The 16,074-nt window shown below is 46.0% G+C and overlaps 1 protein-coding gene across 1 annotated transcript in view; it reads right to left on the minus strand.

Moving 5' to 3' along the window:
* Positions 1 to 4,861: 4,861 nt before the first annotated feature.
* The window catches only part of proser1 (proline and serine rich 1), a 32,337-nt gene continuing 21,124 nt past the window's right edge, over positions 4,862 to 16,074 (minus strand). The window contains exons 10-12 of the mRNA XM_033022245.1: positions 14,543 to 14,927; positions 8,895 to 10,041; positions 4,862 to 5,093 (exon numbers count right to left, since the gene is read on the minus strand). Of these exons, the coding sequence (XP_032878136.1) occupies positions 4,965 to 5,093; positions 8,895 to 10,041; positions 14,543 to 14,927 (1,661 nt within the window). The 3' untranslated portion in view covers positions 4,862 to 4,964. The remainder of the gene's footprint in view (positions 5,094 to 8,894; positions 10,042 to 14,542; positions 14,928 to 16,074) is intronic.

The raw sequence follows: 16,074 nt of genomic DNA on the forward strand, positions 1-16,074 counted from the left end.
GCCCACTGAGTCTGCGCTGGCCAGTAATCACCATGCACTAGTTCTATCCTACACACTGGGAAAAATTTACAGAAACCAATTAATCTACAAACCACGTATTTTGGAAGTGGGAGGAAACTGGAGTAATCGGAGGAAACTCGCAAGGTCACGGGGAGAACGTACAAATTCCATACAGACAGTACCCATGGTCAGGATCGAACCCAGCACTCGTAGTCAGGATCGAACCTGGGTCTCTGCTGCTGTAAGGCAGCAGCTCGACTGCAATGCCACTGTGCTGCACAATAACTGCTGGTTATCAATGGCTTTTGCTCCAGAAAGTCATTGTATGAATTGTATGTACGTGGATTCCTTTATTAATCATATTTGAATTCCACCCCTTTTTATTCTTTATGTTTATGGTAATCCAACTTCTATCTTAACTGAATTAGCTCCCAGTCTGTAACAAGTTTCAAATATTAATTAAAGATTCTTATTTGCAGCATTAGTTATTCCACAATGTTATTGGCTGCTCAGCATGATTGATGTCACTTTTGCACCACTTAATGACAACCACTTATCGTAGAGGTAAAGCAAAACACAGAGCGCGGGTCAGGCAGCATGAGAAATACGACAAGTGGCAACATGAATAAGTCAAACCTGAATTTTCTGCAGAATGAGCGGGAGAAAACTAAGTCAATCAAGGCTAGAGTGTGTTTGCTTTTTTATGGATAGACATGGAGTAATACAACGTGGAAACTGACCCTTTGGCCTAAACTGACCAACATGCCCCATCTACATCAGTTCTGCCTGCCCGTGCTTGGCCCATATCCCGCTAAACCTGGCCTATCCATGTATCTGTCTCTTAAATATTCTGATAGTATTTGCCTCAACCACCTCCTCCAGCATCTCGTTCCATCCACAACCACCTTTTGTGTAAAAAAGGTTGCCCCTCAAGTTGCTATTAAATCTTTCCCCTCTCATCTGAAACCCATGTCCTCTGGTTCTTGATTCGCCTACTCTGGAAAAAAGACTGTGCATTCACACTAAAGGGCCTGTCCCACTGTACGAGCTAATTCAAGAGTTCTCCCGAGTTTCCCCTGATTGGAACTTGTAGAATTACGGTAATGGCCGCTCATAGGTTCTCGGGACTCTCGTGGACATTTTTCAACATGTTTAAAATTTTTCACGAGTCTTCACGAGCTTACCGCGTTTCCCGTGTACCTGTTAGCGTTACGAGCCGCTAAGAAACGTCCCGAGCTCCGACGTACCCGCTACGTACATTCGACGTGCTCACGAGTTAGATTTTTTTTTAAACTCGGGAGAGCTCTTGAATTACCTCGTACAGTGGGACAGGCCCTTAACCCTTCATGATTTTATACACCACTGTAAGATCACCCCTCGGCCTCCTAGGCTCCAAGGAGTAAAGTCCTAGCCTGCCCAACCGCTCCCTTTCGCTCAGAGACTCGAGTCCTGGCAACATCCTCATAAACCTGCATGACTCCGTTAGTATAGCAGATGAATTGGCAGGTGGAGTTGAACACTGTGTTACCCTCGACAGTCCTACCCTAGTCACACTACCACCACTTCATTGCCATTTTAGGCCCATTTCACACTGTTTCAGTTCTGATTGATCAGAAAGGTTCTGATGGTCTTATCAACCTGGCGAAACAGAAGCTCAGGTGCTGGGAGAAGCCTGGAATGATCAATGATACCATAATTTGTGCCTGAAGAATCATGCGTAAATTATTTCACGAATACAAAAGAGCACGATGAGGCTGGGACGTGTATAATTTTTTTTTAAATCTTCATGTTCTGATGGATGCTTGCAAGACATTAAAAACTCAAACTCAAATACAAAAGTAACTAACATACACTCTATTCGTGGTGAAGTTCATTTTATCCCGACAGCATATAAAACAATTCTGAAACAATGACATATAATTTGATACCACACTCAATGATACATGTATTAATGACACAGGAGCAACACTTTCTGAAAGTGTGTTTTTACATCACATGCATGTGCAATCCGCTACACCTATTTAAAAACAATGTTAAAAATGCAACCTTTTATAAGCCTTACAGCTTCACATTTAAAAACCATTTTAAAGATGATACCCCATGATACCAACAATTGGCAAAATACAGGATTGTTAAATTAAAATTGATATAACATGATTATGAGAACATTGTTTAACTGCTTACCCTCCACATCAATACTTGGGAACATCTAAAATGTCAATTGTTGAATCTTCTTAATTGAAGCCCTCATATATCTGACAAAATGTTCATTTTATACAATAGTTTTCTATAAAACAGACTGACACAGAGAATGCAGAAAATCAGTAGCAAGGTTTATTCCTGAATGAACCTTCCTCAATAATATGAGGTGTATGAATTCATTGATGAGTATGTTGGCAAATGTATAATTTCCCTAACAGAGCTGCCAACTAACCTTATGGCCTTCAACTATCACCCACAAATCATTTCTGACGTCTGAGGATTTTTAGTCTTTGTTGAGACTACATGAGGAGGATAAGGTCACAGCAGGTATTTCCATTAGTATTTACATTATAAATACTTAAAAATAGTAAAATTGAATTGCAATTTATTAAATTTCAAAGTAATTCTAGCTTCATGTTTCTTTACAAAAATCTAACATTATTGCTCATATTTCATCGACTAATTTATGTCTAAATGCCTGCTATTTACAACATCCTAAATCTTGCCACTTACCCGAATAAAAATCGCTCCTGATTCCTCATTGGATTGAACAGTCACTATCTCATATCTAAGATGGTTATGGACTACCACACAAGAGAAACTACATGCATGAAATTAGTCTGAATTTCAAAAAGGAGCATGGCGTCACTTTCAGGAATGTTTTAAAATCAGAAAGTATTCTGTGATCCCTCAAACCAGACAGTGAATAGTGGGTAAATATATCCAGAGCATTGAAAACAAAAAATAAAGTTTAACGTATTATCACCAGAGAGTTGCTAGTCTTAATTTATAGAACCATACAGCATGGAAAAGGTCCAAATTGCCCACGGCGACCAAAATGCCCCATCTAAGCTAGTATAATTTGCCCACATTTTGCACATATTCCTCTAAACCTTTCATATCCATGTAACTGTGTAAATGCCTTTTAAATGTTGTTAAAATACCTGCCTCAACTACTTCCTTTGGTAACTCGTTCCATATACCCACCACTCTCAGTGTGAAAATGGTGCCCCTCAGTTTCCTATTAAATGTTTCCCCTCTTCCCTTAAACGTTTGTCCTCTTGTTTTTGATCCCCTCACGGTTTTATACACTTCCTGGATCTGAAACATTCATGGCTTTGCTATTTCCCTATATTGTACTGAATTATTTGGATTGTGGCAGGGGTTTTTCTACAGAGCATAGACTTGATGAGCTATTTACAGATTGGACCATGATCTCATTGTTTTCATCGTTATTTTCCACCCGTTCCACAGGCATGGTTTAAATGGGAACAAAGTGCTAGAGTAACTCAGCGGGTCAGGCAGCAACTCTGGATTACATGGATAGGTGATATTTTGGGTCAAAACCCTTCTTAGGATGGGTCTTAAATGGGAACATATTTGTTCAGCAACTTTGATCCAGTTGGAACAGTGCATTCTGTTTTTCCTCTTATTTATTTATTTGATTATGAGATAGTCATAGTCATACAGCATAACAACAGCTAACTTCCCAATGCCGCCCAACATACCCCATCTACACTAGTCCCATCTGCATGTGCTTGGCCCATATCCCTCGAAACCATTCCTATCCATGTACCTGTCCAAATGTTTCTTAAATGTTCTGATAGTACCTGCCTCAACTACCTCCTCCGGAAGCTCATTACATACACCCACCACCCTTCATGAAAAAAGTTACCCCTCAGGTTTGTATTAAATCTTTCCCGTTAACTTTGGCCCCTGGTTCCGGATTCCCCAACTCTGGGCAAAATATTCTGTGCATTTACCCAATCTATTCCTCTCATGATTTTTACACCTCTCTAACTTCACCGCTCATCCTCCTGCACTCCAAGGAATTAGATGTGTACATCTCAGGCGTTTTCTGCCAATCCCCAACTGCCCCTGAGTTAAGAAGATGAGCTCAAAGGTGGATAAGCAGTCACATATAGACTGGACCAGACAAAGACTAGGCATGTCCTTCCCTGGAAGACACTAATTAATCAGGTGGAATGTTTATGGACAATCTAAAGTCCATATTTATTCAATGACCCGTTTTAAAATCTTAGCTAGACACAAGGAACTGCAGATACTGGTTTACAAAACAATTGACACAATGTGTCCAGCATCTCTGGAGAACATGGATAGGTAAGGTTTTGGGTCGGGACGTATCTGTTCGGTCTGAAGAAGGGTCCCGCCACGAAACGTCACCCATTCATGTTCTCCAGAGATACTGCCTGACCCACTGAGTTTTGCACTTTGAGTCTTAAAATTCCAGCTACCAGTCCAGCAACCTATAACCTATGAAAACAAAAATAACTACTTTAGATGCAGGAATCTGATTTCAATGCTGTCAGTAATTGTCAGAATTATACTCCTCATTGTAATTATGGTTTTAAATTAATTTTGCTGAAAGCATCCAAAACAAAGCTTTCGCTGTACCTCGGTAAACATGAGAAGAATTAACCCAAACCTAAATCTGATTGCATTTAACAAGCCCAGGAACTCAATGGCATGATCCAGTCCCTCAGTTCCCACATAATGCATCTGTCAGTATATAATTATTGTCATGTGTACCGAGGTGCAGTGAATTTAACGTTTGTGATTGAATTTCCAGTTGAAAAGGCTCATTACAAGTAACAAGGAACAATTCAATTAAAATACTGCATTTCAAACTTCACACTTCTTTTTTTTTTAAATCTTTAAATTCATTGTTTTAAAAAAAGATCACCAAGTTTCAGCTGCACGCCCCCTCCAAAGAGCTGGATATGTTCAACTGGCACAACACCTTACTGCCACCCAAGCTGAGAAGGAGGGCCGGGCTGAAGAGAGTACGGAGTAGGATGCCCAGAGGGATAGCACGCATAATTGTTGCTGCCCTGAGTTTGAAAGTTCTCCAGAGAACCAGTTGAATGTGCCTGAAAAGAGACAAACAAGAACAATATTCATTATCTCTGCCCACTCGTTAAGAAATTCATAGATTAATTTTAGTCATACAACATGGAAACAGGCCTTCTGACTTGTTTCTACTTGTCCATGCTGACCATGTTGCTCCATCTACACCAGTCCCACCTGCCTGCATTTGGCCCATATCCCTTTCAACCTTTCCGATCCATTTGCAATTATGCCTTCGGATTTGCTTTTTTAAGTAATGGTCCACACTGCCGTGTCAATTAATTGGAAACAAATGTTATGTTACTCTTATTCCAGTTCACAGTCTCACTGCTAACTCTCAAGCTCCACGTAAGTCTCCAATTTTGCCCAGTGGTGCAGCGGGTGGAGCTGCGCCTCATATTGCCAGAGACTTGTGTTCGAATCTAACCTCAGGTGCTGTCAGTGTGGAGTTTGGACCGTGGGTTTATTCTGGGTTCTCCGGTTTCCTCATACATTGCAAAGATATGCAGGGTTGCAGGTTAATTGGCTTCTTTATATTTTCCCTAGTGTGTAGGGAGTGGCTGAAGTGGGATAACATAGAACTAGTGTGAACGGGGTGGTTGATGGTCAGTGGGACTCAGTGGCCCTGAAGGGACTGTTTCCATGGCGTATCTCAAAACTAATCTAAGCTGTTTAATTGGTCACTATTTTTTTAAATACTTCAAAGGACTCGAGGTGAAAGTTTAGGATTCCTTTGCGCTTTCATCTCTTTTGGTCTTTCCATGCTACAAATGGTATTTACTGCAAAATCTTCAGCTGTTTGAATGCTCAGAGTGAAGAAAGAATTACAAGAACATGTGAATCAAGTGATTTTATAACAGTGAAAGATAGACAATGGGTAAAACTGCACTCACTATGTGCCATCTCCCCTACTTTAGATAAGCCAAGGATCCTTGGGCATCCATTCTGCCCACAAACACAACACCAAGCCCAGTGTTTCATTCTGGAGACCAGAATCATCACCTATCCATGTTCTCCAGAGATGCTGCTTGACCCACTGAGTTAATAGCCCCGTCCCACGGTACGAGTTCATTCCAAGAGCACTCCCGAGTTTAAAAAAAATCAAACTCGTGATAAGCACGGAGAATGAACGTAGCGGGTACGTCGGAGCTCGGGGACGTCTCTCAGCGCTAACGGCAGGTAAGCACGGGAAGACTCGTGAAGATTTTTCAACATGATGAAAATTGTCCTCGAGAGCCCCGAGTACCAACGAGTGGCCATTACCGTAAATCTCCGAGTTCGAATCAGGGTAAACTCGGGAGAACTCTTGGAATGAACTCGTACCGTGGGACAGGGGTTTTACTCCAGCACTCTGTGCACTCCCATGTTCCATTCATTTAAACTATCAAATAGTTGTCAGTTTGTTCACACTCGGTTCTTAAAGTGTTCTAACCAAGCCAAGTATGACTTTAAAAGCAGTCTTTTGACATTTACTGAGATGATCTGCAGCCCTTTGTTCCAGAGATGAATTCTAGCCATTTCATTGACAGAGCATTTAAACTTTTATAAATTTAAAAAAATGGCAATTTTCAAGTACTAAGTTGCCTCTTACAATCACTTTTGTTTGAGCATTGCGCTGATGAGAGGTTCCTTGAATCTCCAGGGCAGGGGGTAATATAGGTCTGAGTTCTAGAGAAGAGGGAAGTAATGCTTTGAAATAGTGCTGTTAGTGAAACAGCACTGGAATATTGTGTGCAGTTCAGGTCACCATGACATAAAAGGGATGTGATTAAAATAGGGAGGATGCAGAAAACAAGGATGTCACTGTAACTGCGAGGCTTGTGCTATAAGGAGAGACTTGATGGGCTGGGATTGTTTATCCTGCAGTAAAGGTGGCTGAGGGGTGACCTGATAGAGATATGCACAATCATGACCCTGTGACAGCCTCAAAGCAGTCCAAAACTAGAAGGCAGAGATTATGTGAGAGGGAAAATATTTTAAAAGGGAACTTAGGCAAGTTTTCACATACAAAGTGTATGGAATGTAGAGGCAGGAACAGCCCCAACATTTAAAATAGATTTGTGCTATTTCATTGATAGGCAGAGGAGTTGAAGAACTTTTTTTGCATCAGTCTTCACAGTGGAAGACACCAGCAATGTGCCGGAAATTCAAAAGAGTCAGGGGTGGAATTTGGAATGGCTATTACTAAGGAAAAGGTGGAATGGCTATAACTAAGGAAAAGGTGCTTGGGAAGCTGAAAGGGCTGAAGGTGGATAGGTTACCTGGACCAGATGGACTGCACCCCAGGGTTCTGAAAGAGGTGGCTTTAAAGATTATCAAGGCATTAATAGTGATATTTCAAAAATTACTAGTCAGGAGTGGTTCCAGACGATTGGAAAATTGCAAAGGATGAGGTTACGGAGTACTTAGAAGTTCATGATAAAATAAGTTGAAGTCAACATGGTTTTGTGATGGGGAGATGTTGCCTGATGAATCTGCTGGAATTCTTTGAAGTAAATAGCAGGACAGACAAAGGAGAGTAAGTGGATGCTGTTTACCAAGACTGCTGTAATTTCTACATGGTGAAACCAAAAGGTATAAAAATGGCCTTCATTAAAATCTGACAATGTGCACTTTAACCACGTGTGATATTTTCTATTACAAATCTCAAATTGTGGAGTACAGAGACAAATAAATAAATGATGGGTCTTTGTCCCAAACATCATGGAGGACACTGTCGGGGGGGGGGTTATTGGCAGATGGATGGACAAAAGTCATCTTTTTATTGAAAAAGAAGACAGGCTGTGAGAAATGGCGAAAAAGGCGTGAAATGTGAAGCCAGAGGAAGGGCTGCAGGTGAAAAGGAAGCGGGGGGTGGGTGGGTGAAGAATAGGGGCGGGTTGGTGGGAGTTATGGGTGGGCACCTAGGTGGGGAGCAGGGAAGTGAGGGGAGGGGGGGGGGGGGAAATTGTCTAAAATTGTAGAATTCAAAGTTCATATAGTAGACAAGTGCAAGCTGTTGGTGATGGGGCATATGATTCGATTGGATCAGGTGCCACTCCAAGATTGGAGCGCGAGGATGCAGTGGCACGGAGCAGCGGTGGAGGACATGGACAGCATTGGCACAGTGTACATTGTTAACATGATTGAACTTGAAGAATACAAGATGCGTTGGAAACATGGTGACTTTTCTTCACTGCCTCAGTGCTATCTACTAGTCTTACACTCTTGTACTTAGTATGGTTGTGCGTACATATAGAAAGATTGTAACTGAACTGTATGCCAAAATGGAATTTCACTGCACCTAGGGTACTGTCCGATTCACCTCTACCCCATTGCGGACATTGGACTTTGATTCTACACTACACTGCGCTACAATTCTGAAAACTATATTCTGCACTCTGTATCTTCCCTTCGCTCTCCCTATTGTACTTGAGCGTGACTTGATTGTATTTATGTATAGTATTATCTGATCAGTTTGGACGGCATGGAAAACAAAGCTCTTCACTGTAATGGGACAATAAGATCATTAGACATAGGAGCAGAATTAGGTCTATCGGCCGATTGAGTCTCCTCCACCATTTGATCATGGCTGATTTTCCCCTCAGCCCCATTCTCCTGTCTTATTCCTGTAACCTTTGACAACCGTACTAATCAAGAACCTATCAATCTCCGCTTTGAAAATACCCAATGACTTGGCCTCCGCCGTTGTCTGTGGCAATTAATTTCACTGATTCACCAGCGTCTGGCTAAAGAAATTTCTCCTCATCTCCTTTCTAAACCTAACTTAACCTAATAAACCTAAACAACAAAGAAGCTCTGAGGCCATACTCCAGTTCCAGTACCTGTAGTAGAGCGGACTGTGTAGCAGACTGTAACCCGGAGAGTGATGTGCTCCCCATGGTGGTCTGAAACCCCGGCAACGATGTTGTATCCACAGTGGACGCCAGCTCCATCGTTGCTGCTGGATTTGCACCACCGGCCGTCTGGAGTCCGGCAAAGGAGGTTTGGATGGCAGGGCGGGCAGGACTACCCACCACGGACTGTATACCGGGCAGGGAGCCGGCCCCCAGTGACTGGAGGCCGGGCAGGGTGGCAGCCCCCAGAGTGGACTGGAGTACGGGCAGGGAGGAAACTGCGGCCATGGCGGACTCCAGGCCAGGGAGAGCGGAGGCTGGAGCGGCCGACTGTAGGCTGGGGAGGGACGCCCCGCTCGTCACCGTCTGCAACCCCGCCAGGGAGGCGGCCGCAACGATGGAGTCGAGGCCGGAGAACGGCGCCGAGGACTGGAGCCTGGAGAAGGAGGCGTGGTGCAGGCCGGGTAGGGAGGACATGGGGGGCTGCAGGCCAGAGGGGGAGCAGGCGGCGGGCTGGTACTCAGAGGCGGGGGCGAGGACAGCCTGGGAGACGGCAGCCGGCGACAGCCTGGCGAGAGAGGCGGCCACGGCGTGCAGTCCGGCGAGAGAGGCAGCAGCCTGCAGGGCAGCCGGGGAGGCAGCCGTCGATCGCAGTCCTGCTGGAGATGCAGTGCTGGATTGCAACGCGATGGGTGAGGCTGTGGCGGGATGCATTCCGGCCAGACACACTGGGAGAGAGTTGGAGGTGGCGTTTGACTGGAGAGGGCCCAGGGACGCCGTGGTCTGGAGCCCGTGGAGGGAGGCGACGTCGGCAGCAGACTGGGGTCCAGCGGCTGGGTTGACCTGCTGCAGGCCCGGCCCCATGGCTGCCAGCAGACCGTTGTGCAGAGCAGAGAGAGACGGAGCCGCTCCAGAGGAGTGCATCCCCGCCAGGGTGGCTGCAGCCGCGATGGACTGAAGGCCGGGCAGATTGGCAGCACTCATTCCAGCCTGGAGTGCCGACAGGGTGGCAGCAGATAGAGTCTGATTTTGGAAAAACATGGAGATACCTGGGAAGGAGACGAGATTTGGGAACGTGTTGCCGGTGCACAGAGAGTTGCTGGAACACTCACTAGTCGGAAAACCTGAGGATAAACTGAGAAACGGCAATCCAAAGTTCAATCAATTGGTAGCAAACCTAGATAATGTAACTACAATCAGATAACTCAGACACCTTTTAAACAGATGACTTTAAAAATACAGCCCAAAAAGGCTACTGAATGGGTAGAGCTACTGCCTCATGGTGCCAGAGACCCAAGATCAATCCTGACCTCGGGAGTTGGCTGTGTGGAGTTTGCACATTCTCCTTGAGACCACGCAGGTTTCCTCCAGGTGCTCCGGTCACCTCCCACATCCCAAAGACCTGCAAATTTGTAGATTAGTATCGTCAACATTATCAAAGACTTGAAAGGGAGCACCACCAGACTAAGGAACAGCTTCTTCCCCTCAGTTATCAGGCTTCTGAACGGTCCTTCCATAAGCTAGGGTACTGTCCGATTAACCTCTACCCCATTGCGGACATTGGACTTTGTCTGTGCAACCGATGAGAACTATATTCTGACCTATATTTTCCCTTTGCGCTACCTATTGTGCTTGAGTTTAAACTCAAAGGTCAAAGGTCTGTATCAGATACAACTGATTGTATCTTTGTATGATATTTCTGTTCTGTTGGATAACATGCAAAATAAAGCTTGTTACTGTACCTCCATCCATGTGACAATAATAAATCTAAACCTAATTGGCCTCTGCAAATTGTTCCTAGTGTGTTGGATTGGATGAGAAAGTTGGATAACATACAACTAGTGTGAACGGGTGATGGATGGTCGGTGTGGACCCAGGGGGCCACGTAGAAACAATGTTTCCATGTAGAAACAAAAAACATGTGGGTACAGCAATAAACTGGCTGCCTTACAGTGCCAGAGACACAGGTTCAATCCTGACCTCGGGTGCTGTCTGTACGGAGTTTGGACGTTCTCCCTGCCACCGCATGGATTTTCTCCGGGTGCTCCGATTTCCTCCCATATTCCAAACACATACAGGTTTGTAGGTTAATTGGCTTTGGTAAAATTGTAAATTATCGTAATTATCACAAATAAGGCGGTCGCTAGTTCGCATGGACTCGGTGGGCGGAAGAGCCTATTTCCGCGCTGTTTCGTTAAAGTCTTAAGTCTAAACTGAAGATGCTGGTCTACAAGAGAGGACATAAAGTGCTGGAGAAATTCAGCAGATCAGGCAGTCAGTCTGAAGAAGGGTCCTGAGCCAAAACGTTACCTCTCCATGTTCTCCAGAGATGCAGCCTGACCTGCTGAGTTATTCCAGCACTTTGTGCTCAGATCTGTTTCCATGCTGTTCCATTACTTGTAGCATACAAAATGGCGGCGCACACAGTTGCAGCGGCTCGATGTCCTCCCGGTCAGTGCTTCGTGTTTTTTGTGTACGTGTGCGTGTTGTTTTGTGCCCTGTGTACTTACTGTCGGGCGAACAACGTCTACGGCCGGCAGGATCTTCTTAGGATTGGAGCCGGTCGCGAACGGTGGGGTTACCGCCGAGTTTGTCCGCTCATACAAGATCCCGGCGGACATAGCGAGGAGCCCCGACTCTCCATGGATCACCATCCCCGTGGGGAGGAGGCGAAGGCGGCGCAGAGAGAGAAGGCAAAAGCGAGGCGGCAGGGCCGGCGAGCTAGCCAGGCTACGGAGGCAGCCACTGAAACCACCGCTTCCCAGCCTGTTTCTCAAGAACGCCAGATCCCTCGCTAACAAGATGGGTGAACTGAGGCTACAGACTGCAACTAACAACGCCGTGAAGGACAGCTGTATCCTGTTGATCACGGAGACCTGGCTTCATTCTTTCATTCCGAACTCTGCTATCGAGCTAGCAGGCTACACAGCACAGCGTCATGACAGGACAAGAGACTCCAGTAAGAGCAGAGGTGGAGGGCTCTGTGTGTACGTGAACAACACCTGGTGTACAAACACAGTGATTGTGGACAGTCACTGCTCCCCGAACCTGGAGTATGTGGCTGTTAAATGCAGGCCCATTTATCTCCCTAGAGAGTTTACTGTTGTCATGATAACTGCTGTGTACATACCACCGGATGCTAATGCTAACTCGGCTATCGGACATTTGTATGGTAGCACTAGCAGTCAACAGAGCATATATCCTGACGGTGTTCACATCATAGCAGGGGACTTTAATCACGCGGACTTGAAGAAAATGCTCCCCAAATTCTACCAGCATGTTAAATGTGCGCCAAGAGGAGCTAACACACTGGACAAGGTCTACTCCAACATCAAGCTGGGCTACAGGGCTAGACCACTACACCTGGGTCAGTCGGACCATATGTCCCTGCTTTTAATTCCTGCATATGCCCCCCTCAGGAAAACCACTCCTACCATCACAAAGACCATCACAACCTGGCCTGATGGTGCATCTCAGCAGCTGCAGGACTGCTTCGACAGGACCAACTGGGATGTGTTTGAACACCAGGACCTGGAGGTGTTCACAGACAGTGTACTGTGTTACATTAAAAACTGCATGGACACGGTCACAGTGGACAAACGCATCCGGGTCTACCCCAACCAGAAGCCCTGGGTGACCCGGGAGGTCCAGCGGCTGTTAAAAGAGAGGAACACCGCTTTTAGGTCTGGCGATAGGGCTTTATACAGCATGGCCCGAGCTAACCTGAAGAGAGGCATCAGAGAGGCCAAATCAGACTACAGGAGGAAGATAGAGGACCACCTGGACAGTAACAACAGCAGGCAGGTGTGGCAGGGGATCCAGTATCTCACCAACTACAAGACCAACCTTGGAGCTGCTGAAGGTGACGCCTCGTTGGCAGAGGAGCTGAACCTCTTCTTTGCTCGCTTTGAAGTGGAGCCACCCGAGACAGCCACATCACACCATATGGTCCACAGCAGCCTAACCCTCAAGATAGAGGAGCATGAGGTGAGGCGCACGTTGCGGGCCATCAATCCAAGGAAGGCTACTGGAACCGACGGCGTCGCTGGACGCATGCTGAAGGACTGCGCAGACCAGCTGGCTGGAGTCTTTACGAGGATTTTCAACCAGTCTCTGGCCCAGTCCACTGTTCCACCCTGTCTGAAGTCCTCCACCATAGTCCCCTTGCCCAAAAAAACCCACATTTCCAGCCTCAACGACTACCGGCCAGTCGCACTCACACCAGTGGTGATGAAGTGTTTTGAAAAACTGGTCCGGGGTCATATCACATCACTCCTGCCCCGAAGCTTTGACCCCCACCAGTTTGCGTACAGAGCGAATAGATCTACAGAGGACGCTGTAGCCACAGCTCTCCATGCTGCACTGTCCCACCTGGAGCAACGGGGGAGCTACGTGCGGATGCTCTTTGTGGACTACAGCTCTGCCTTTAATACCATCCTTCCCCACAAACTGGTGGACAAACTGGGGGACTTGGGACTTCCACACTCCACCTGCATGTGGATAAATAGCTTCCTGTCGGGTCACAGCCAGAGAGTCAGAGTAGGCCATCACACATCCACGGCCCTCAGCCTCAGTACCGGCTCTCCACAGGGCTGTGTGCTGAGCCCCCTGCTCTACACCATCTACACACATGACTGCACCCCCGCCCACCACAGCAACACCATTGTCAAATTTGCGGATGACACTACGGTGGTGGGACTCATCTCCGGGGGGGACGAGTACGCCTACCGGGATGAGGCGGAGCAGCTGACAGTGTAGTGTGGAGAAAATAACCTGCTCCTCAACACCTTAAAGACAAAGGAAATAATAATAGACTTCAGGAAGAATAAAACGGACATGGTACCATTAATTATCAGAGGGGACTGTGTGGAGAGGGTGGCGGATTTCCGCTTCCTGGGAATCCATATTGAGGAGGACCTGACGTGGAGCGTGAACACCTCTGCGCTGCTGAAAAAGGTCCAGCAGAGACTGCACTTCCTGAGGGTGCTCAGGAAGAATAACATCACTCAGAGACTGCTGCTGTCCTTTTATCGGTGCTCCATTGAGAGCATCCTAACATACTGTGTATGCGTATGGTACACCAGCAGCACAGCGGCTCAGAGGAAAGCGCTCCAGAGGGCCATTGACAACGCCCAGAGGATTGTCGGCTGCCCTCTCCTTACCTTGGAGGACTTACACAGTTCCCGCTGCATCAAAAAATCCCAGAGTAATATAAAGGACATTTCCCACCCCGGACACTCCCTGTTTGAACTGTTGCCGTCAGGCAGACGGTACAGATCTACAAGGACAAGGACAAACAGACTTAAAAACAGTTTTTACCCCACTGCTATAAAGGCACTAAATGTAGCCGCCAAGGAACGCAGGGGCGATACATACTAAGGGACTGTGGTACACTGTGAAATCCACAGAAGGATGTAGGGTTGGGTGTTTATGCGTGCTATTTTCATGATATTTATTTTAGTTGTTTATCTTTTTTTAATATTTTACCTTGTATGTATCGTTAGCTTTTAGAAATGTTTGAATGGTGCACTGACTGGCTGACATTTTTAAATTTTGTTGTACATGGTTCATGTTACAATGACAATAAAGAAACTATTCTACTATTGTATAATGCAGTGGATTAGGCAGGGACTCACCCGGTTTGTTGCATGGCAGCGGGGCTGCAGTTCACGTTGCTGCCACTGGGCGTCAGCCCTGCCACGGTCGAGGTGTTCACTGTTATCATCTCTCCCAGAGGCTGGGGGGTCTGCGGTGATGCCGACACCATGGTGGGCACATTCTGGCACTCAGGGTAGGAAGCTGCGGAGGTGCCGGCGGGCAGAGGGACCGGGGTGGACATGCCGAGGCGCGAGAAGGCCGGGGTGCTGGGTGCCGAGGCATAGCCCGGCTGGTTTGCAGGAGACTGCACGGCGATGGGTGTGGCTGGAGCCGACGGGTACGATCCATGGGGTGAGAATGTAGCTGTGTGCAGGTTGGCAGCACACGGGTTGTAACTCAGCTGGCTGGCTGGCCGGGAAAAGGCTGGAAAAGAACAGAGTATTTCTCTTAAAAACTGCCTCTCACTGTTGCAGGATCATCCAATGTTCTTCACACCCTCTCTCCTTCAACTGGTGTGTACTGCTCATTCCACAGTTACGGAATCACACAGAACGGAAACTAGTCCTTTGGCCCAACTTGTCCATGTCAACCAAGATGCCCCATCTACACTATTCCCACCTGCCCACAATTGGCCCATATCCCTCTAAACCTTTCTGACCATGTACCTATTAAAATTGTAAAATACAATAAAAACTGCTAACATTTCTCTCCACTTTTAAATTTAGAGTGAAGCTGCCCTCTCTCTACCTCTGCACAAATCCCCAGATTAAATTCTAGCCTGAAATGAATTCCCTAGCTATATCTACAACCCTTGATTGGAATCCATACAGCATCTTGGTTATCTGCTATCCTGTACATAACACCTGCAGAATCTCTACACTTGGGAGAGAGGGGAAAGATTTACTAGGAACCTGAGGGATAACTTTTTCAAACAGAGGGTGCCAGAGAAGGTAGTTAAGCCAGGTACTATATCTTTTTTCTTTGTTTTTTCTTCCATTTTATGAACTAATAACTAGATCGGAAAAAAAGAAAAAGGAAAAAAGGGAAAGAACGAAGAAAAGAAAAAATTTCAAGAAAAAGAAAAAAGGAAAACCACAGAACTAACGAAGGTGTGAAAGAAGCGGAGATATATCCCACTGCCCTTCCATACGCCCGTACTATAACTATTTAAAAGACATTTGGTTAGGAAAGGTTTACATGGGCAAGCTTACACGGAGCATCCTGGTTGGCGTGTCAGTTGGGCCGAAAGGCCTGTTTCCATGTTGTATGAGTCTATGATCTAAATCCATCTGTAAATCACTCCTGATTATCTATTTTTGAATCTTTATCAGTCCTCGATTCCCTGAACTAGATCCACCTCTAACTCTCACTGGGTTACTTGTTATTCAACATATAATATCCCCAGAATCTATCAACCTGATCCACTTGTAACTCACTCCAGGTTACCTGTTATTCTACACATAAACCTTCAGAATCTCTCGATAGACACAAAGTGCTGGAGCAACTAACGGGTCAGGCAGCATCTCTGGAGAAAAGGAATAGGCGGCGTTTCGGGTCGAGACAGTTCTTC

This window comes from Amblyraja radiata, chromosome 6 (assembly GCF_010909765.2).
Source record: "Amblyraja radiata isolate CabotCenter1 chromosome 6, sAmbRad1.1.pri, whole genome shotgun sequence".
Taxonomy (NCBI): domain Eukaryota; kingdom Metazoa; phylum Chordata; class Chondrichthyes; order Rajiformes; family Rajidae; genus Amblyraja; species Amblyraja radiata.